This window comes from Hippocampus zosterae, chromosome 2 (genome assembly GCF_025434085.1).
Source record: "Hippocampus zosterae strain Florida chromosome 2, ASM2543408v3, whole genome shotgun sequence".
Classification (NCBI taxonomy): Eukaryota; Metazoa; Chordata; class Actinopteri; order Syngnathiformes; family Syngnathidae; genus Hippocampus; species Hippocampus zosterae.
The window spans coordinates 35620472-35643236 of NC_067452.1; the positions used below are offsets into that span (position 1 = coordinate 35620472).

A 22765-nucleotide genomic window follows, 5' to 3' on the forward strand; every position below is an offset into this window, starting at 1 on the left:
CTATTACGTGAATTCGAGAGCAGGCACAGCGCCAGGATTTTTTTTCTTCTTCTTTTTTGCTCCCGGTGCTAAAGGGGCACTTGACTGATACGTAGAGGGGCTGAGAGATAATTTATAAATATTCATCCATCCATTATCTAAACCGCTTATCATCATGAGGGTCCCGGGAGCCTATCCCAGATGGCATATGACATAGTACACTCTGAACTGGTTGCCAGCCAGTCTCAGGACACACAACAACCATTCACATAATCACATCAATGGACAATTAAGCGACGTTGCATGTTTTTGAAATGTAGCGGGAAACTGGAATACCCACAGAACACCCATGCAGCCCCGGGGAGAACATATGAACTCCACACAGGAAGTCTGGAGCCCGGATTCGTATCCCACGACATCTGTACTGTACTTCAACAACTATATGTGTTGAATTCATAAAATGTATTTGATATAATAAAATAAAGTGGTGACAGTGCTTAACTGGAGCAACGCAGATTTCTGAAGGGCCTCTAGCATCCTTTAATGCACCGCTGTAGCGCTATTCTTGTATGAGTGTGCTCATATTTGCTGGTCTGTTGGGTGAGAAAGGTTTTACATCCAATTTATGTAGTGTACAATCCAGTACTATGTACAAACAAAGTACCTTTTTTTTCATACAAAATGGAGCCTACTGAAGTTGTAAATCCACAGCAAAATAAAGAGGAAAAAAGTCATGAAGACCCAATTTAAAATGGAATGAATGTCTGGCATCAGAAGGTGTCCCAAACGTCTGTGTCTTAACTCCTACTGGCTGCCAGAATGAGCAGCTCTTCCTCTTTATGCGAAATTTAGCACAGAGCACCCATCGAAGTACACCGGCTCATTTTGGCAAGAGGGTTGTTTTCTTCAGTTCAATCTTACAACAAGATTCATTCATTCATTCATTCATTCATTCTTTCATTCATCTTCCGAGCCGCTTGATCCTCACTAGGGTTGCGGGGGGTGCTGGAGCCCATCCCAGCTGTCTTCGAGCAGTAGGCGGGGGACACCCTGAATCGGTTGCCAACCAATTGCAGGGCACACAGAAACGAACAACCATCCACGCTCACACTCACACCTAGGGACAATTTAGAGTGTTCAATCAGCCTGCCATGCATGTTTTTTGGAATGAGGGAGGAAACCGGAGCACCCGGAGAAAACCCACACAGGCCCCGGGAGAACATGCAAACTCCACACAGGAAGGCCGGAGCTGGAATCGAACCCGGTACCTCTGCACTGTGAAGCCGACGTGCTAACCACTGGACTACCGGGCCGCCCACAACAAGATTCAACATACAGTAAATATGGAATCATTGTTGTTCTTTTTCTAAAATTGGTTCATTACAATGTACTTTGTATTTCTTCATTCTAATTCATGCTTTCATTCATTTGGCTCATCAAAAAAATGGTTATTGGGTCGACTGTAAATTGTAAAGTTCAAATAAATTCCGGAAAAAAAATAAACATTTTAAACATGTGTAATAATTTATAACTTAATGGTTAATTAACGTATCAATTAATTAATTAGTTAATTAATTATATGATTAAAAATAACAAAATGACCACTTGGGGGGGGGGGCGGTTGAAGATTAAATTCAAAGATTTCACCTTTTTTATAAACACATTTCCTTTTTTTTTTTTCATCGACAAATGATCAGGCCCATCCGTGCATTTTAAAAATCAAATGTGGCCCTTGTGCGTGACGGTTTCTCTTGCAGCCCTGCTCAAGATGATATCTCGGCAATGGGCCAGCAGACTCAGTCCATCATACGGCATGAAATGTGTGAGCGTCACAAAATGTCATTCGAAGCTGTCCGAGATCTTAAAGGCGCAAAGACGACGATGGAGATTTTTTTGGGGGGGGGGGGGGGGGGGCTGAGCACTTTTGTTTAGAATTTGGATGATGAACGTGAAGGTCCATTATTTAAAAACTGAATAGCGCAAAGGCCAAACAGTCATAATCAGGATCCTCACCACATTCCATCTTCTATTATACCACATACGCTGTGTCGTACAAAATCAAGTTTCTCCTCCCATGACTCGGCAACTTGAGAGTATGAGAGACTCAATAAAAGTGGCCAAATAGGGCAAAAATAAAACGGTGTCATATAAAAACAAGTTTCTCCTCCCATGACTAGGCAACAGTATGCCAATGTCGAGGGACAGTCACCAGACGACACGGAAGCACTTTCCAGTTAAAGCCACCAGGTAAGCTGAGCTGCAGCGTTTGCACAAATTAGCATCGGTAAAAGCCTTCTGTGTGCTACTGTTAGTTGAGCTATCTTTTGATCAACTAAACTTATTTAACTTATTTGGATCATCGGAGAGAAGTCCACCTCGAGCACTCTCACGTTGCTCCATTTCACCGGTCCAATGTAACAAACTGATATTAAAATCACACCATTTCATTGGTGTGATTTATGAGAATCATGGAAGAAACAATGAAGTGTGAGTCGCTGTCAGGAGAAGCAATTACTCGCTTTGAAATCTAAAGTAACAGTGCTCTCACTTGAGTATTATTTTTGGTTAGTCTGCCCGTGCTTCAATGTGAGGAAACGTGGGACAATATATCCATATTGTCCATACCATATCCAAAACTATATCCACAGTGATATGGTTTTGTCAATATTTGCAGAATGCTTGTTATATAATAGCTGTATGTGAACTGCCAGTCATGCATGGTGGTTTTGTGCGTCATGGTGTATTGCGATTTTGTTTTTTTTTTTTGGTAAAGTCCAGAGCCATAAATCCGCCATCCTCTTTTGGTTGCTGCATGGACTGTGACTGACCTGCTCATATTTTGAATTCTGCTGCCAACTCAGGGTCAGAACAACACTTGGACAACAAAGTTTGCTTGTTTGTGGAAAAGGCTGAATAATTAGCACCTCAACTGGCTGAACAATATGCTGCAACTGCAGAGCTGTCGCATACAAACATTTGTAATATGATATTTTTTTGCCAATTGTTCTGTATATTTTGGAAAAAAAATTATGGGTTGGAAAAAAAACAACCTCCATTCACTGACTGATGTATTTGCTTCCACTTGGGAAGATGTTGCAGAAGAAATTAATAATAATAACTTATATAATCTTGTCAACGGGTTGAACTATCGATTAAAATGTGATTGAACCGCTTTCCCAACCAGGCCCCTAGTGAGTGTGTTTTCATCCGTTACATTCTGAAAGCGTCTCGCGGGATACATTGCGGCTGTTTACGAGCGTGGCAACGGGCCCTGCCAATGTTTGTCGGGGTTAATTATTGTCCAAATGTATTCCTGCGGTTATCACTGTGCTGTGCTTGTTCTTATTATCTTGCGTCGCAGATATAGGCCATTGATCAATACTATCAAAAAAATGTCTCGTTGATGCCAGGTGAACAACATACAGCATGTCATGCAGTGGGTAATAATATAATACCATACAAAGAAAAATCCAAACATTACACTGGTTATATTTTTACATTGATTCCTTTATGCGTTTGAGGCAGCTAGGTCATTGGCATGTTTTCATCAAGCGCTGTCAAGTCGACATCTCCTTCTTGAGGTTGGTCGTACTCGATAGATGATGTGGATCATGGAAAATTGACATGCTGGATTTGCTCTTGTGGGCCACACAAAATGACATGGCGGGCCAGATCTGGCCCCCGGGCCTTGAGTTTGATATCGTCATGCTCTAATGCAGGGGTGCCCAAACTTTTTGGATCGAAGATCTACTTTTCGATTAACTAACCTCCTGGGATCTACCCTTACCGGCACGCACATGCGCAAGCGCGCACACACACACACACACACACGCGCGCGCACGCACGCCTTAATGAGAAACTGCCTGAAACGGAGGCACGCGACGCACTTTTGCAGCCTGTTAACTATCGTAGCTCACGCGTACCGTTTTAAAGTGCTTCCCTGGGCCCTAGTCGATTCCTATTCTTTGCTCGTGCCCTCAGTGAAATGTACACGAAGCAAACTCTGAATGAGAATCATGACGATAAAAGATAAAGCGCAACAGCTCTGATCACAAGCTGCAGTTGCAAACTGCTGAGCGCTAACAACTTCCGGTGACGTAATCACGCGCCACCGTAAATTTAAAATTTAACTGCTTTATTTCATTTTGTTGAATATTTTTTTTGTGAAAATGAGACTGATAGGATGATTAGGGTGCAGCCTACATTAACACAAAAAAAGATATTATTAACATGTACAAAGACACACGAAGGTTTGCTTGTTTTTTTTCTCCTCGTCTTAGATCTACCGGTAGATCAGGATCTACCTAATGGGCACCCCTGCTCTAATAGATTATTACTATTTCATTTTTATGTTCACAAATTGCACACATACTTACATTACCGCTATCCCGAATCCCAGCACGTCTCTGTTCTCATTCTTTTGCGTTCATGAATATTTTCGTCTTGACAGAAATGCACCTCAGATGCCCACATTTTTTTTCCCCCCTTTTTAACTTTTGGCAGGTTGCGACCACCGCCGTAGGGGATAAATCACTTTGATTCATTAAGTCCATGTGGGCCTTACATAATATGCCTATTTGTCGTATTTGCGAATATGAACACACCATCTGGTTCCTATTCATTTGTTGGGCAGGACCAAGAACCTCTGTTTATCTCTTGGCACTACATTACTAAGTAAGTACGTAATATGCACTGACTTGGACGCTTCATTAAGTACAAATCCGCCATCCAATTGGATCCAGACAGAAATCTGTATTCAGAATCTGTAAGCAGCTGTCAACAGGAATGCTACCCAATCGAAGACACCCTCCGAGAAAGACTACATTTTGAGCCCCATCAAATTGTACAAAGTATATTCATAGAGCAAGACTCAGATGTGCAAACTAGGTTGAACCAATGTCCTCTTGCGACTTAAATTCTTTTTGAAAATAAATACATAAGTAGGAGTGTGTTTGTCATTCGCCTTGGAGTATTGGAAATATTGTGAACTTTTGCAATTTCTTTTGGTGAGGCAGACCTCTCCTTCATTACGCACTATAAAATAATACTACCATATAACTCACCTATTTGCTGTTTCTGTGCCCTGGTCTAAGAAATATATTCTTTGACAACATCTTGGTGCCTAGAAAACCTTTTTGAAGTGAATAGAGGAACTTCTTTTCGACAAAGATAGTCCTCATTGGCACGAGTGGAGTTTGTGGAAGCAATAGCTACGAGGAGAGACAAAAAAAAAAAGAAAAAAAAAAAGGAATTTACTGTTGGGATTTTTCTAGACCTAAAAAAAAGATTTTGATACCATAGATCATTAGATTATTGAATAAATTAGAACGATATGGCATATACTGTAAATGGATAAAAAGTCATTTAGATAACAGATAATCAGTATGTGCAGTTCAACAACATAAAATCAACCATCGATTTCTTCAGCAGAGGTGCAAGCAAAATGTCAGAAAAAAGGATTTCTAGCATTCCTTCAAGTGACTGTCCGTCCTGATTTTGTCGACCTATTGTTGCGAAATTTGTCTCCTTCGGGCATCCGTAGCTGAAAGATGGGAGCGAAACGCGGCGGCCTCCTGTATATACAGTAATTAGCGCTTACTTCACCTACTTTTTTTAAAATAAATACGCTGAAGTGACATATTTTTTTGCATATTATTGATACTAATTGTGTTTTTTTTTCATAAATTCTGAACATTGACATTTTTTCGACAGAGTCCCTCTCAACAGTATGAACAACCTAACCTTACAAAGTTATCACCAAATGTTGACTTCAGGTCTAACGAACACCCACTTCATGTTGCGACGTTTGGCTAAAAGCCTCCTTCTACAGCTTCTGTCCAAGAAGAAATGAGCCATGATCATCTGATTTGCAGCAGTAATTACAAACACTCATTTGAAACTCAAATGTTGTCATTGGCCAAGTTGCCTTAGACATGGTGGCGCTTTTTTATTCGGGGGAGAAGTATGACCAATTACATCAACAGCTGTGGAGTCATGGCAAAATATAAAGGAGACACTGAGCACCCTTCCCAAAAAACTCGCTTCAAGTAAATGGAAGGGAAAGCCGCGGGAGTCTATCTTGGAGTGGAAAGGCTAATCATCTTTTATTTGCTGATGGCAAATGTTAAACCCTGGGACACCTTCGTTTGAGCTCCATTCGCCAATAAATGATTGGAAATATTGAAACTGTGTCATGGTCCAGTGCATATGGAAATCGACCATGTGTCCCGATAGAAATTTTCTGTCATAGCAGCAGCACAAACAGTTACAGTGCAGCGTTTAGAACAGTAGCCAGAAGTGGCAAAGGTACTCACACTCATTAATGGACTATAGTAAAAGCACATTCTCTGAAATACACTTGAGTAATTGATTTTTAATTTTTTTTTACCATTATTAACCCTTTCATGTTATCAGGTTTCAGGATGCATTTTGATAACTTGGCATAACAAAATGAAGTAATGCAGCAAACACAAGTTTCTGTCATTCAACCCTTTCAATGCACCCTGCAACCTAACATTCGAAACCCGGTACCTCTGCACTGTGAGGTCGACGCGCTAACCACTGGACCACCGGGCTGCCCAACTGACTAACAAAAAAAACCCTCTAAATTAGCTAATGATAACAACTGGGGAAAAATGTATTTCCCAAAAGTGTTTTTCAGATCAGATGGTACATGTTTGAATGCCAGACGCTGTTTTTGTTTTATTTTTTTCAGGTTTGCACAAGTCATATCATATTCAAATGGACTCATTCTTGGAGCCAACAACATCAATAAGGTCATTGATGGGGAATATATTGAGTCAAAGTCAAAAGTGGGCAGAAAAATGAATCCTCGAGTAACGTACAGATATCTGAAAACTCGACTTCACAGTACAGTAACAAAAGTATTCGTACATGACTTCACACCACTGATAGGAACCCTGGGGACACGGTTGCAGCAGTCGTTCACATGTCTACAAACCGCAGCATCTGCTCGTCACACAGTGCTTCTCAGTGTGCCAGCGTGAGCTTACATGTGACTCAGGCTAAACCAAAAACACATCCAAGCTCACCGCTCACATCGTTTAAATTGTGACAGCAATTTCAACTCAGTTGAAGCCGGTGACGTTACCTCGGGTGTTTTGATGAGGTCTGCTCATTTGCAGTTGAAGCAAAAGTTTTATGACTGATGTCGTGAGGCAACATGGAAACAAACTCACTCGTCTGGTGAATCGCTAACTCGCGTATCTGCTACTTAGTGTGATCTTGGGGCTTCGACTATGTCCTGCTAATGCTGGGCATTCACATTGTTTTGTTTGGGGGGGGGGGGGTTGGCCCTCAGTTTAATGCTAGCTTCCAATCTTCTGCTAAAACTGTTACTGTGAATTGAATTTTTTTCATGCAGAATAACATTGATAAGGTCAGAGGAAGATATGTGGTTAAGATAAGATAAGATAAGAAAACCTTTATTAGTCTCACAGTGGAGAAATTCCCAATTCACAGCAGCAAAGTTATGAAAGTAAGAAGTAGAACAACAAAATAAAGGAGCTGCTGGAAAGGAAAATCTTCACCAATTTTCTGCATACACTTTGTTGTCTGAAGCAGTTCTAGATGAAAGAGGAGAGGATCAAAGTGTCCTTTCTCCAGTGGATCAGAGACGTCATGCTGAAAATGTGCACACGTCTGCTACAAGCTAAGTTTTGAAAGCAAACACAAAGCTGTAGCATCCATTGACGAAAAGAGATTAGTTCACTTCTCCTGTCCCACGTAATCCGCTTCAAACTCCAAGCCGCGACTCCCAGCTCCAAATCCGCATCCGCTCCTTTCTTCTCATCGTCGGCTACTCAAGACCTCCATCCATCCAGCCGCAGACCGTTCAACAGCACCGATCTCTCCGCTGAACAAAGCGGGGCTGTGAAAAATGCTGCCCATTACAAGCGCAAGACACAAGCGCCCCGGGACTGTCCAGCAACGACAGTCAAATGGCGCCGACATTCCTCCAGTCAAAAACAGTGCTGGTATACCCATGCTGCCGAGAAGGCGCAACCACCAAGCACAGAGTCCTCCTTGATGAATGTCGTGGCCAAAAAAATGCTGAAAAAGGTCCACATCAAGTCCACACGACGTAACAACAAACACAAAGTGACAAAAGAAACACAAAAACAACAAAAAAGCAAGGCTCATGAGAGCACTTGCTGACGGCTGCCTACTCGGGCGCCATCTTGACTTCAGACAAGACTTTAGACAGTTGATTGGAAAAAAAAAAGGTTTAAACGTGCCTTCAAAATAAGATACACCGCAAATACAAAGTGCATGAAAAATCTGACTCACCATTGCCGCATATTATGCCGAGTGGGCTTGGTGCGTGCGAATTTCGCGTTGAGATAAATCCATATTTTAAGTAGGACTCCTGATACTGTCTCTTAAATGTACTTTTCTTTTTCTTGAAAGTCATAGACTCCTCTTCTGTCTCCTGGCTGGGTCTTTTCCCCTTCCCAAATACGTTTTTTTTTTTTACTAATTTTGCTAGCTCCTGGGTTTCATTTCAGCGGTAACCAATCACTTGACCGAGAAGCGCGCCTTGACCTAGGTCAAGAGTCACACACTGTAGACAGATGTAACAGAGAATCCGGTCATTTTTCAAAACAAACAACCACCCAGATTCCGAAATAAATAAAACGGAAGTAATATAAGCTCTTTAGTCTTTCTGCGCGGCCCGGTACCAAATGACCAGATACAAGTCCGCTGCCCGCGTGTTCATCTTCTGATTACCATGTGTGAAAGTTCTGAATTTCTAACTATGTCATCCACTGCAGGGAAAGTCACAGTAGCCTAATTCCAAAATGCATTTCTAGTCCCTGTCAACATTACGTCATTTTCAGTCCTCCTTTGCCATAGGCAACTTTTCCAAGATGTATTTCAGCCAAATACTTTAAATTCCCTTCATTCTTGTCATCTGGACCCAAATGGGAATTGTGATCAAGTCATTGTACAGAAAAAAAGTGTTTGTGTTTCTTTTAGGGTTTTTTTAAAATACAAATGGGAACAAAACAACAACACAAAGTGTCAGGTTCATGTTTGTGTTCTGCACATGACCGAGCCTCAGCCACTCTCTCCATTGACGCCATTCCCTCACGCCGGCCTCCTTTTTTACAAGCAAAATAACCAATGACGAGGCACGGAGCAGGCGAGCCCTCACAAGCCAAACCCACAACACTGCCAGGAGAGATCATGTGACTCAACTGTACTGCCCAATGGGAAAGCGAGAGAGAGCGATCGTAAGCATTTGTGTGCATGCGTGTACATTTGTGTGTGTTTGTGAGAGAAGGAGAGAGAAGAGAGAGAGAGAGAGAGTTGAGGGTAATGCACCATGCAGACACCCGCGGATTGATCCCTCCATTACGCACCTTAGGAAGATTCGGAAGAGGAGAGCGCGTTGAATTCAGGAGAATTAAAATCGTGTCCTTCACACGCACAGGTGAGAGAATCCACTCGCATATTCACGCATCGTGCAGTGCGTCGTGCACGAGAGATAATGGTTTGGCACAGCGTGTGCCACGCACACTTGAAGAAAATACACTAAGACGAAACACAAGTTGAAGAACGCAGCGAGGGTCTTGGACGACATCGCGTGAAAATGTCAAAAGGCGGGCCCGGGCTGCACTGTTTTTGTTTTTGTGCCATGCATATCTGCGGTTTCAATCCAGCTTCGGCAAGGCAGAGGTTACTATCGGGCAAATTACTCCACACTCTGCCAAGCTGCATGCATACATCGTCTATTCGTGTTGTTTTCATTTCTTTTCTTTTTGGACTCGATCTCGAACAAAACATTTGTATAATTTTCCCCCCGATTAACAGAATAAAAAGTCAAAGTTTTCCTTCTTTTATAAAGTAAATAAGGGTATATTTCACGAAGTATAACAGACGCGTAATGCAAATATGGTTAGAATTCCTGATAGAGTCTCCGATCGTTGTTAAACGCGTCAACCTCACATTTTAAGACCACTCGTTTATTTTCCTTTGGAAAACGTGATTTGCTCAGCGGCCACTAGATGGCGCGCATTCCCGCTTAGTTCAACTCGCCCTAGATTGGCAACTTTTTATTGTAGCCATCATAAAACCACCATGCTTCTATTTAAAGGGCACTGGGATGTTGAGAAACAACGAAAATCATGTCTATTTGCAATTTACTTCAGATTAATGCCATGAAAATGTAGCAACGATAAAATAGATGCCATCTCTTCTGTAGCCACTTTTTTTTTCCACCCCTGAGTGAAGACATGTGGCTCCCTCACTCATAGCAGCTGGGAAATGGGAACGTCTGATTCCACATGGTCAGTGTACGCCACGCCAGCTGCTATACACATACACACACTGAACTCCTTTCATACACGCGCCGAGAGGCCAAACACGTTCAGTCTCTCGGTCCGCTGGATTCCACATTGCTGTGACACTTGCAGGAGGACCCTTGTAGAACATTAACCTCAAAGTTGAGCGATGCTACATTCAGTCCGTTAGAATTAGTGCCAAAGGATCATCGAAAGCAACTCCCATTCAACTTTTTCGCCGATGGCGACGTGTGTTTTCTTATAAATGTATTTTCAAGGAGGATTTTCTTGCCATCACTGATGACTCCCGTTGTTTTGTCTTCCGCAGGAGGATGACATACATTTTCATTAATATTTAGCCAAGACTCCAAACTTGATCTTGAGTGCAGAGCAGAGTCCAGCTGCCATTCATCCTCACAGGAATGGTGGATCACTTACCGCTTGGTGAAGAGACCTTCCTGTACTGTACTAGCTTATCGCAGTGTGATCACGACAGCCTCCGTTGCGATGCCGGCGAAGGGCTGTCCCTAGGCATCATGGTGACCGACGCCTGCGTCTACCAGCCTTACCAAGGGGTGTCCTCCTCACCGGGGCTCTCTGAGGACGACCTCAGCATCTCCTCAAGCCCTCGATCGTCGCTCTGCTCCAGCCCAGATGCCTCGTCGCCCAAATCCCACGCCCACGCGAGCTCCAGCTATGAGAGCAGAAGCTCTTCTGGAGGCGAGAGTCAGGACAGCCTGCTGGACCTCCTTCTCACGCAGGGAATGAACAACTCGATAAGCTCCAACAGCACCTTGCTCTCCTCCCCACCTTCTTCATCTTCCACCACCCCACTTTTGCCCATGGGCCTCAGTTGGGAGTCAAAGAGGGACCAGCGGTTGGGTCTGCTCCAGCACCAAGCCAAAGAGAACTATTGCGAGTTCCCGATTTTCCTGGATGAGCTACAGGATCCCGCGACGCTCCTCTTTCAGCCCACTCTGGAAGAGATCGAAGAGTTCTTGGAAGAGAACATGGTGGTCGCGATGGAGAAGGAAGACGAGGGAAGCGATGAGGCAATGTCGCCGACGGCAGAGTTCTCGGAGGCCGAAAGGGCTGAAACGATACCCCGAGAGGTCTCGCAGAACTCGGATCAGACTGTACCCGTGGCCCATTCTCCGCCGTCCTCCCACAGAGAGAACAAACAAACACTAAACACATCAACAGTCGATGCGAGCGCGATAAATTTGAGCTGCGGTTACAGTGAAGTCGATGGAATCAAACAGGAAGACTGTGGATCGCCATCAGCCTCGGGTGAAAACGCCGGCGCTGCTTCCAACGTGCCGGTTATCTTACAAATCCAGCCCGTCCAGATCAAACAAGAGCCTCAAGCCTGCACCGTCTCCGATGCTCAAATGCAAGAAACTCATTTGCAGAAATCTCAACCGACGCAGGGTCCATCGGATATCAAGATTGCCCAGCTCCTGGTCAACATCCAGGGCCAAACCTTTGCCTTGGTGCCTCAGCTGCTCTCCCCAGCAAACATTGCATTTGCAAACAAAAATTCCTCCAAATTTGTTCGGATCGCACCAGTGCCCATAGCGGCCAAACCCACCGGGCTCGGAGAAAGCGGGTTAGGTAGCGGCTCAACCGCAGGGGTCCTCGCTGGAGGTCAGAGGTACCAGAAGAGTGCAGTGGCAGACCTTATTAAAATGCACAAGTGCTCTTTTCCGGGCTGTAATAAGATGTACACCAAAAGCAGCCACCTTAAAGCGCATCTGAGGAGGCACACTGGAGAAAAGCCTTTTGCGTGCACGTGGCCTGGTTGTGGATGGAGGTGAGGAAAATCACGTTATTATTCACATCCGGTCCCAGATAGTGGCACACTAGGTTCATTTCTGGTCTTCAAGGTACTTTGGTAGGCTAACGATTCGTCAACGATTCGTCAACAGATCGAGATATGATGCCAAACTGGTGTTTACAATCTAAAAATGTTCCACACTTAAAGGTTTAGTAATACAACATCAATGAGGATAACTTTTGTATGGAATGGCTCCGTGTACCGGAACACCGACACTCCCAAACGCTTTAAACGAGACTTGGCGTGAAAATGAAGTTTACTTTATGCAGAGCACATGAGCGCCTGTCAATGAAAATAGGGCCCTAAGACTTTGAAACCAATATTCATTCATTCATTCATTCATTCATTCATTCATTCATTCATTCATTCATCTTCCGAGCCGCTTGATCCTCACTAGGGTCACGGGGGTGCTGGAGCCTATCCCAGCTGTCTTCGGACAGTAGGCGGGGGACACCCTGAATGGGTTGCCAGCCAATATGCATTAATTTTCAATAATTATGAAGTTGAGTTTTAACAAGGCGATTTCTGTCACAAATACGGCTCTTCATAAATCTCACTTTTTAACCAACTGTATGTCACCGTTTTGCAAGTAATGAAATACGTTTAGGACTACTGTATACAACTGAAGCACAGGTGTCAAACTCAAGGCCTGAGGGCCAGATCTGGCCCACCACATCATTTTATTTGGCCCGCATACGCAAATCATGTGTGTCATCTTGCACTGATCCTTGCTAAACTGTACGCAAATGTCAAATTGTCGTGTGTAATAAATAACGTTAATACCGTTTTGCAATCATTTTGTTACCCTCTGAACACTGTTGACCGTGGATAGGAGGGAAAAGCCCATTGTCAAACACGATTTGTGTTGGTTTGCGCAAAGCGACTGCTGGCTGGTTGTCGCCACTTATCTGTGTGTGTTTTTGTACCACGGTAAAATTTCAGATTAGATTAGAGTTTCTTTTGAAGTTGACCGAATGCAGACTTTGACCCTGCTAGCGATTGCATTTGTTTGCTCGCTGTCTGTGAACACTTCCCATACACACAGATGCCCGCTTATTACGGAATCAAGTTCAAAGTTTTTACCCCGTGATGTACACATAAATGTTCCGGTGAGCCAGGATGCACAAGGTTTGCAATTAAGACAACGAAAAGGTCATCGGTATGCTTCCTCTCGATACACTTAATTGCTCAGCAGTGACATGCATTTGGAGCAATAAATTTGCCCTATTTTAAGTACCAAGCAGTTTCAACTACCTAAAATGTTTTCTCCCTGATGACGATGTTGACTATGGTAGTTGCTGCATGTGAAATGTGTTATGTAACATAGGGTTGGAGCAAACACATGAGGTCTCAACCGGGCCCAAACACATGCATAAATGCAATGGAAACTTTTCCACTTGGAACATTCACATGAGTGGTGCATGCACAGAAGGAACATTATTTGGCTGCGTGGTACATCGCTGTCCTCTTCGTGTCTCTGACGGTGATATGCAAGCAGGAGGTTGTTACGTAATTGTTTTAGTCCTCGATTTTACGGTGGCACATTTAAGGTCGGAAACAATTTGTTCTGAGACGCTGGTCCAATTTGGTTATCAATGTCATTCATATTTCCCGGGGGGGCGGGGGGGTATAGCAATCGAAACAATCATTATAAAAGCGTAATCCGTAAAAGCAACGTTGAAGTAAAAAATGTTCTAAACTGTCATACAACTGTAAAAAAAAAAAAGAACAACCGTCACTATTGGGACTGAAATCCTTCAATATCCTCAAAGGTTTTGGAGGTCAACAGTGTTGACTTTCATTTTTTTTCTAAATAAATAAACGATTGAAATTCAAGTGTGAAAATTCACAAAGCAACCTTTGCAAGCTTTTCACTAAATTGTTATTTGATTGTCCAAATTGGGGTTGTTCAACTTCAGAGGTTCCTTTCCACCGTTTAAAATTTAGGATCAGTTTCATGCATGCTCTTGGAGGCGTACTAACTTTCAGTTTAGTATTGTTCTCATTCAATTCATTGCGCTCGTCCTGTCAACAACGACGCTTTTAGATATGACATCAGCGTGAAAAAGTAATATATAGTCCTCCCTTCCTGCTCCTCACTCCTTGACAGGAGCTAGAGGTGAACTAGGACGTCCTCGTAAGAGTGACTTCAGAATAGATCCGTGTGTGAGGAGTCGGGAAGAGTCGTATTTCATTGGCTGGGGCTCCTGCGTATAACTCGCAGAGAGTCATATTTTCTCCCTGCCAAATAGTTCTTCTCATTTTATTGCTGTCCTTCCTTCATGCTTTGTGGATGTTATAATTTGGCAAAGGTGTGGTAGTGGAGAACCAGTCCCGCGCAAATGCTAAGCACATGCAGGGTTCACATAACTGCAAATGCGTTCCGCTCCGACCTGCATCAAGACTCTTTGAGGTCGCTGTTTGATGGCCATTCTCAAACCTAAACAGTTGACTGTCATAACATGCACGTCCGCACATGCGTTTGACATGCCGTCACCCGATCGGAGGCTTGTCAGCTGATGCATTCTTTGTCATAGCAAAGAGCGGCGGCGCTGTTGCCGGGCGGCCACGAGCGTCTGATTTATCTTTAGATTGTGACACCTTTAGATCAATGCAAACCGGAGAACAAGAACGACTTTGTTGACATGACGGTGATCCACGTGAAACTTATTGTGTGTGACCTGCAAACTTTGTTGAAAGACAAATTCTCAAGAGGTGTACGCATGCGGCTTACAAACCAGGGATGGGTGTAATCCATTTTTCATTAGAGAAGAATGTTGTCAATCAGGCAATTTGTGCTCTGTCATGTTTTTATCAACAAGGATGTGCACATTTTAGTTTCATCGTTGACTGCCACTACAATAGCTTATTGATACAGAGCATTTGAAAAAGATAAGCCACAAGGTTTTTCACGGCAATCATTTTCTTAATCCGCTTGTCCTTACGGATGTGTTTGAAATATATATGTGGGGGAGTCTGTTCCGAAATGTCAAGCGAGAACCACAAGTCGCCATTTGTTTTAAGAAGGCAGCTGGTGAGTTACAATAATCAGGAGAAATGATTGGTCGTTGGATGTTAAAAAAAAACATTCTTAGATGGAATAACGGGTATCACTTAGAGTCTAAGTCTTAGATACCCATTATGGGGTATCATTATGGGGTATCACTTTCAGTCATAATGGGGCATTATGACTGAAACCATATAAAGAAGTCAAGAATAACTCTTGATTCAACTATTGTTGAATTTCCTGGTGGCAGGCCAGATCTGGCCCCCGGGCCTTGAGTTTCATACCTATGACTTAGACTGTCAAAATGTTTGCTGAAGTTCAGATCGAAAAATAGGTTAGTCCTTTGTAGTTTGGCATTCATCATTAATTCAAGATGAGGAGTGGCAATGTAAGCTGAAATATCGTTTAGGAGCAGCTATCAGACTTTGTTCTTGTCAGTGTCGGTATTCGGAAGTTGGAGGACATCCAGCCTTTATTTAAATAGAGGCAATTTTGTAATAAATCCAGTGCCATTAAAGTCGGTGCTAAACAGCACACCGTCAGTTTGTCACTTGTGTGACTAAAATGGCGAATGGTGTGTCTAGGGGGGGCAAGAAATACAGTATACAGTGAACGCAACTGGACAAAGACGAAGCCCTGAGGAATGCCATGTGCCATTATAACATTAAAACAACTCAATCAGAGAAGTTCATTTAAACTCTCTTTTTCGTCTTTTTCACCAATGATACAATGCCAGAAGCTGGCCAATTGACCTGTGGCCCATCTTTGAATATAACCTTTGTATGTAGCACTGAAATTTGTTGTGATTTTGTCCATGAAAGCATTTTTTGGCGTGTGTGTGGGTGTACAAAGATCGTCACACCGTTCTCGGTGTTTGTCTGAGCTAGCACGCAACCCGTACATATGTGTTTCCCCACAAACTGACATGTATACTATGTGCAAGGGCTGCAGTCACTCCAAGCCGGCCCAGGGGCATGTGGGCTCAAGTGCCCTCCAGTCAGCCTCAGTTTTGAACTCTGTGAGCTTGTATGCCGCAGCTGGAACTTTTGCAAAGTAGAGGTGGCAAAACTTCACACGAGTTGTTGTGGGTCTGTTGAAAAGGCAAGGGATTGGACACAGATGGTCATATGATGTGTCCACACAAAATGTGTTGAGTTGAGAATATCCATTTTCGATAGTTGCACTTGCCACTCAGTCGCAAGGCACATCCTGTATAGTGTTAAGAATATAATACTTCCGGTAGCGACTGTAGTGTCATGTAAGGTGTAAGTTTTTTTTTTTATGATTGAAGCATGGCCCAGTTTGAAGCGCATTTAGCTCATATGTGGTTTCACCATTTATTCCCAGACTTTGGATGGCTCGGTTTTCATCATCGTTTTATGTCAGTCTTTCTCTGTTCACTAATGTTGTGTCAGTAGCGGAGGAAATGTTATTTTCGGCGCATGACTTCAGATTGTGGTCACAAAACCAGATGGTCAATAACTGGCTTTCGATTAACTTCGACTGTGAAAGCGTCACTAGTTAGTTTGTTGTCTTTTCAGTGGTGATGTGTTTTGTTTTTTTTATTGTTTTTTTTTCAATGGGTCTGATTGCTAGCATGTTGGTTGAGTTGTTTGGGATCACCAACCAGAACTACAGCACTCCAATCTACTGTATTTTAATACTTATTTTAACCCTTTCATGCACCCTGTAACCTGATCAGCTGCCAACTGGAGTAACCGCTGTCCCTGAAAGGGTATAAGGGAAAGTGTGTAAAATATTGTTGATTTTTCACTGTTCATGATGGTGCCGCCGAGATGTTTAAATATATATATATATATACCGTATATATAGGTTAATACAAAGTTATATTTACATATTTATGGGCAGCCCGGTGATCCATTGGTTAGCACGTCGACCTCACAGTGCAGTGGTACCGGGTTCAATTCCAGCTCCGGCCTCCCTGTGTAGAGTTGGCACGTTCTCCCCGTGCCTGCTCGGGTTTTCTCCGGGTACCCCGGTTTCCTCCCACTTTCCAAAAGCATGCGTGGGAGGTAAATGGAACACTCTAAATTGTCCCCTCGGTGAGATTCTGAGTGCGAATGGTTGTTCGTGTTTGTGTGCCCTGCGATTGATTGGCTGGCAACCAGTTCAGGGTGCCCCCCGCCTACTGCCTGAAGAGAGCTGGGATAGGCTCCAGCACGCCCCGCAACCCCGCGTGGATAAAGCGGTTCAGAAAATGGATGGATGGATGGAAAAATACTTGAATGATGACTCAGCGTGTGGTGACGCTCGAATGAGATGTCAGGTTACTGGTTTATTTTCTTTTTCTACTCGCGTTGTTCTCTTAACAACCCCTGCTGACAAAACAGGCAGTAGAAAGCCAAACGTACCGAGAGTTCATCCTTTGATGAACTGAAATCTTGACAGCTGAGGTTTTACGCGCAACTTTACAGGCCCGTATTTGGTCAAAATCCAAACTGTGTTTTAACTCGAGCAAGTCCACTGACTTTCACTACTACTCTTGCTTTAAAAGTGTCAAATGAACCCATATCAGCAACAACTATAAAGTCAGCTCGGATGTATCATAAGTAAGATTATACCAGAGAACCTCAATCATTGGGCCTGTAAATTGTTAGGCTTTTTTTTACATTGCATTTCCGTTTTTAATTGTTGCATGTCATAAAGTCTGCCAGCTAGGCACTCTTTATTGCGGGGCTATTAAGATGATGAACACATTGGTTATGTAATTCACGTCTAAGGTGAAAATAGCTTCAAATAACCTCGAGTGGCCGCTTCACATCACTCCCAATTATCGCCCTGGGAGAAAAATAGAGAAGCGGCTTGAGATCACCCCATGTTGGGGATTAATCTGACCTTAACAGCTTTACTAATACAGAGGAGCCCACACAAACGTCATGTGCTAAAATGTGCGGACACTCCTCTATCATCCACTTAAACCTCCCCTGTTATGATATCCACACTGTGGCAAGCCCATGGAGACCAGAGACCGGGCGGGCCAAGAATAGATGAGAATTTGTAGCCCTCATGTGTTGGAGCTAAATATGGGCCACCTCCTCTGCTTCGTAGAAAGGATGCAGGTCAATTCACATCTATAGAATCATTATCACGCTCAGATTACTGTCACATAAAATGTGCTTTCATGTGATTTGGCACCCTGGAGCATATTTCAGTGGTTCTTAACCACATTATATGTGGTGTGAAAGGTCATCAGACGTGCTGCAGGAAATGATGAGATTTCACATAAAATCAGTTTGTGCTGACCTGTTACTAGGTTACCCCAGAAAAGCTGTTATGGCGTATTCCACGAAAAGTTATCATTCTGTGAATGCACGACTCTTGATGAGTACTTCAAAAGTCATGCCTTCTGTCTCTTATTGGTTGGTTTGCCTCATGTGCAGTGGTTTCTTGAAAATCTAAATGGTTCAAGATGCGTCCATAGATGGCTGATTTTTTTGTAAATATATTTATCAAGTACAACTATTTAGGCTTAATGACTGGTTGAACAAAATGACAAAAAACGTTTCAGATAACTGAAAACTCCTAATTGAATTGCTCAGTAAATTGCAATTAGCTACAAGTGTGTGATAAATGTGTATCTTAATTCATCTATCTATGACAACAATGTATAATGACAGGCTGAATGTCCTCAGAATCCTTAAACCTTCTTCCACAAAATGCTGCACTGTAATCTATGCGTGTGTGTGTGTGTGTGTGTGTGTGTGTGTGTGTGTGTGTGTGTGTGTGTGTGCAGTTGGTTGACTGACAGAGAGGTCCAGGGTTTGAATCCAAGATCCAGCATTCCTGTGTGAGGGTTGCATATTCTTCCTGTGCTTGTGTGGGTTTTCTCCGGGTGCTCCGGTTTCCTCCCACATTCCAAAAACATGCACAGTAGGTTAATTGAACAGTCTAGAATTGTCCATAGGGATGCGTGTGCGTGTGTGTGTGTGTGAGAATGGTTTTCCAATGTAAAAAGAGAGCTTCAATCAATGTTGGGCAACACTGCATGATTTGAAGCAGCGGGTCCTGGATTTACTGCATCTTGTGTTTTTGTGTTTAATTATCAACATATAAGATAAAATAAGAAAACCTTTATTAGTCTCGCAATGGAGAAATTCCCATATGATATGATATGACGGTAAAGATTGTGCACCAGAGGAGGCTGGTGAAATATTATCGAAAATATCTGGTCATCCTCATTAAAAGAAACGCACTAAGATGTCCTAAATCTTATTCCGGCAGGTTCTCCCGATCGGATGAGCTGTCCCGACACCGGCGCTCCCACTCCGGAGTGAAACCATATCAGTGCATCGTCTGCGAGAAGAAGTTTGCCCGCAGCGATCACCTGTCAAAACACCTCAAAGTCCACCGTTTTCCACGAAGCAACAGGACAGGGCGCTCTGCAAACTGACCCCTTTGACCCCCGCTCTGAAAGACTGACACTAAGCGAGGGGCGGGCGCATGTGATGAAGGACAGAGGAGGACATGGGGTTGGACTTGCGTGTTCAAATGCGCATGTGACGTACGTACTGTGATCATGTAATGGGTTGCAATGAAATGACTGTATTAGGTAGACACAAATGTTACTTGACACAAACTTCACAAGTGGAATAAGCTTCTTGTACAGGACAACTTTATTTTGTCTCACTCGCTTTTGGAACTAATCAAAATGGAATAGCATTATGGTATTCAGAGTATTTTTTATATTTTTGTGTCCAAAGAGCCTACAAAAGTTGCATTGTATGAAAAAAATGAAGTGATTCTTTGATGCCTTTTGGAGCCAATTGTTGCCACACAGGATCAAGCAAAACAGTTGTTATATTTTAATGTGCTGGACATTTTATTGTTGTGCTCTGTGAATAATGGTGGCCTTGGTTTAATTAGTCCCCTGCCAAGAAAAGGGACTACTCTGGATTTGATCCGAGTCAAGCTTTTAGCCCGTGCTTCATAACTGAGCTTCTAACGCTCAAGTCAAAACAACCAAGCAATTGGTTTGGAATAATCTCTTCCAGGCATTGTTGGAACCAATTCAAACTGTTATTGCTGGTCTATGTCAAAGCTGCAACGCTACACACGCTACGACTTTTGCCTGTTAAGTAAAAGTCAATGTCTTCTGGATTGACCCACCACAGAGAAGAGTGTTGGCAACAGCCCCGACAAATGTAAATGATTAAAAAATGGCCAAGTATTTAAAATGAGGCTTCAAAATCGTTCAAAATAACATTAAAACAAAACTTCCAAAGACATAAATCATGCCCTTGCCTCCGCTCTCAAATGCTGTGGACCACTGAATTCGCTGAAATCACGCCCCACTCAACTGTGAACTGTCAATCAAATACAAGAACTATGGGGTCGTTGTCACAGGGTGTTTCCACACTGTGACAATGAGGATGTATTTTTGGGGGTGTAGCTAGAGCTTACTAGCTAACTGCAGTTTGCAAATGTGCCATATAACCGCTGAAGTGGATTCAAGCAGGTGGTGGGTCGATGAATTTTGCATCCAAGCTACTGGTTCCTGTTGTAGCCAAGGCCAAAATAATCCGGAAAATTGAAATGGTCAAAATCAGTTCAATGCCCCAGTTGAGCACTGCTTAGTTTTAGTTTTTCATATTTTCAACCTTTTTTACATGTATCACGCATTTGGAAACATGCAACATTTTGACACCCGACAACTCGTATTCTAGGTCAAAGTCAAAGCGAGAACCCTAACGATGTTCAACGATATTGTACAGACAACCTCGGAGGTTGTTTGTTTGTGTTTGTTTTCAGCAGCGTACCAGGAACATCTTCCCACCACTTTTCTTCATATTTTTAATAGTGATTTTGAATGATATCTTGACCCCAAAGGTATCCGGGGACAAGCATTTTATATTTTGGCAGCATACCAGTCACACCCTTATTTTCCCGAAACTCAAATCCTTTGTCCACTTCAAAGCAAGAAACCAGTTGATTTTGAATGATATCTTAGAAACACAGTCTGAGGTAGCTAGCATAGGTAGCTAGCATATGTTCCTTTTTTGGCAATGTAACAGTCACAGCTTTCGACTGGTTGTATTCATAATAAGAGGTCAATATCAGAGCATGGCTGTTCCATTATATTTATCTGTCGATCGCCAGAGATGTGACTGTGCCGAAATCTGTCACATCTGAACATGTTCCGTTTCAGCAACTCAACTTCAAATTGATGGTGTCAGATCCAAGACGCCGCAGTTTAGCTCTATGCAAGTCAATGAAGATGTTGCGGGTGACACGCTGCTGCTTCTTTTCTGCTTCTTATTCCATACATGGAAGAGTAAACGCCGCATCAACATTCCTTTGAGTTCTGAATACGTTTCCTGGTTAAAATTAATATGAAAATAAAAACATTGTGTACGGATAATGCTTTCCGCTGAAATCATGACACTGTATAATTTGCAGCGGCATGCAAAACATTTTTGGTTGTCTGGCCTCCCTGAATATTTGAGAATTGCCATGTTGTTTTTGTATTGTGGTCAATCTCGATTGAGATCTTAGCAATGCCTTCGTTGCCTCATCTGGTCTCAATGTCGACTCTCTGACTTCTGACGAATCAAAAGTGGGTGCTGTTTTTTGTGTCTGTGTTTCAGTTCACAATTATTAATTGGCTCTGTTAGAAGTGAGCCATTTCGTAAAACGTTCATGTCCCTTTAATTTATCCTGTCACAGATGTGAAAGAAGTCATAAAATAACTTGCCAATGGACACATTCTTGAGCGTGCCAAACAAACTTGGATCTTCTCTGGTGAAATCAAATCTATATATTATTCACATGACTTAACAACAGTTTGATTTCATGACAGATTAAATATTTTATATTTCAAATGAAATAAATGATTTCTAATATCTTTGTGGCATTTTGTTGACTCTGCTTTCCTTTTACATCTTCCAAAATAATTCATGTCCAGGACGGAAGAGACGATTCAACACAGGGTTACAGATTAGCCCTGTTGCTGCTAATTTAAAACATCCGGTCATGTGCAGGCCTTTGCATGTTAAAGAAGAAAAAAATCTGTTATAGGTCTAATTTTACAATTTCACCTTGTTCTTTTGCTTGATAGGGGGAAAAATTGGAAAGGGGGTTCAGTAATCTTCCCCCAGTTATGAGGACTGAAATACCTTTCAAGCAAAGTGGTTAAATAGTGATAAACAATGACTAAGTGACAAAAATATGTTCACGGGGTAAAGATTTAGAGCCACCCACAAAATCCAAATAATATACATCTTAAAATGCACCAAAATAAGCCGGTTTGTGTGTAAAAATCGTACACGGATATGTAAGATGACCTGGCGGTTCCGTCAACGTTATCGGCCAAAGAGGACGGAATTTGGGTTCACCGTGGCAATGAGTTAAACGGCTCTCTACAAATGTTGACTTACTCTTGATGGCCGACTGAAATCGATGCGTGTTCATCTACAAATCAGAATCTATTTATCTTCAAACTGTTTGCTTTATTGTCTGGTAATCAGCAATGACACAGAGTCGCGTATAATCCTGGTTCAGCCTGGCCTGAAATCATATCCCTGGGTTAATGGACAACTCGAAAACCTGGAAAATATAACATTTTCTTGCCTCAAAAGTTACCTTTGTCCTTGGACACCTTTTGCTTCCAACCGCCTT

At 42.7% G+C, this 22765-nt stretch overlaps 1 protein-coding gene across 1 annotated transcript; it reads left to right on the forward strand.

Moving 5' to 3' along the window:
- Nucleotides 1–9210: 9210 nt before the first annotated feature.
- Nucleotides 9211–21990, forward strand: klf15 (Kruppel-like factor 15). Its single transcript, XM_052051203.1, has 3 exons — nt 9211–9436; nt 10615–12099; nt 19373–21990. The coding sequence occupies exons 2-3, from the start codon at nt 10709–10711 to the stop codon at nt 19539–19541; spliced, it is 1560 nt and encodes a 519-aa protein (XP_051907163.1). The 5' UTR covers nt 9211–9436; nt 10615–10708; the 3' UTR covers nt 19542–21990.
- Nucleotides 21991–22765: the final 775 nt, after the last annotated feature.

Coding starts and splice junctions, on each gene's coding strand:
- klf15 (XM_052051203.1), top strand. CDS start 10,709: ATGGTGGATCACTTACCGCTTGGTGAAGAGACCTTCCTGTACTGTACT. Junction 12,100..19,372: donor TGGCCTGGTTGTGGATGGAG/GTGAGGAAAATC, acceptor TTATTCCGGCAG/GTTCTCCCGATCGGATGAGC.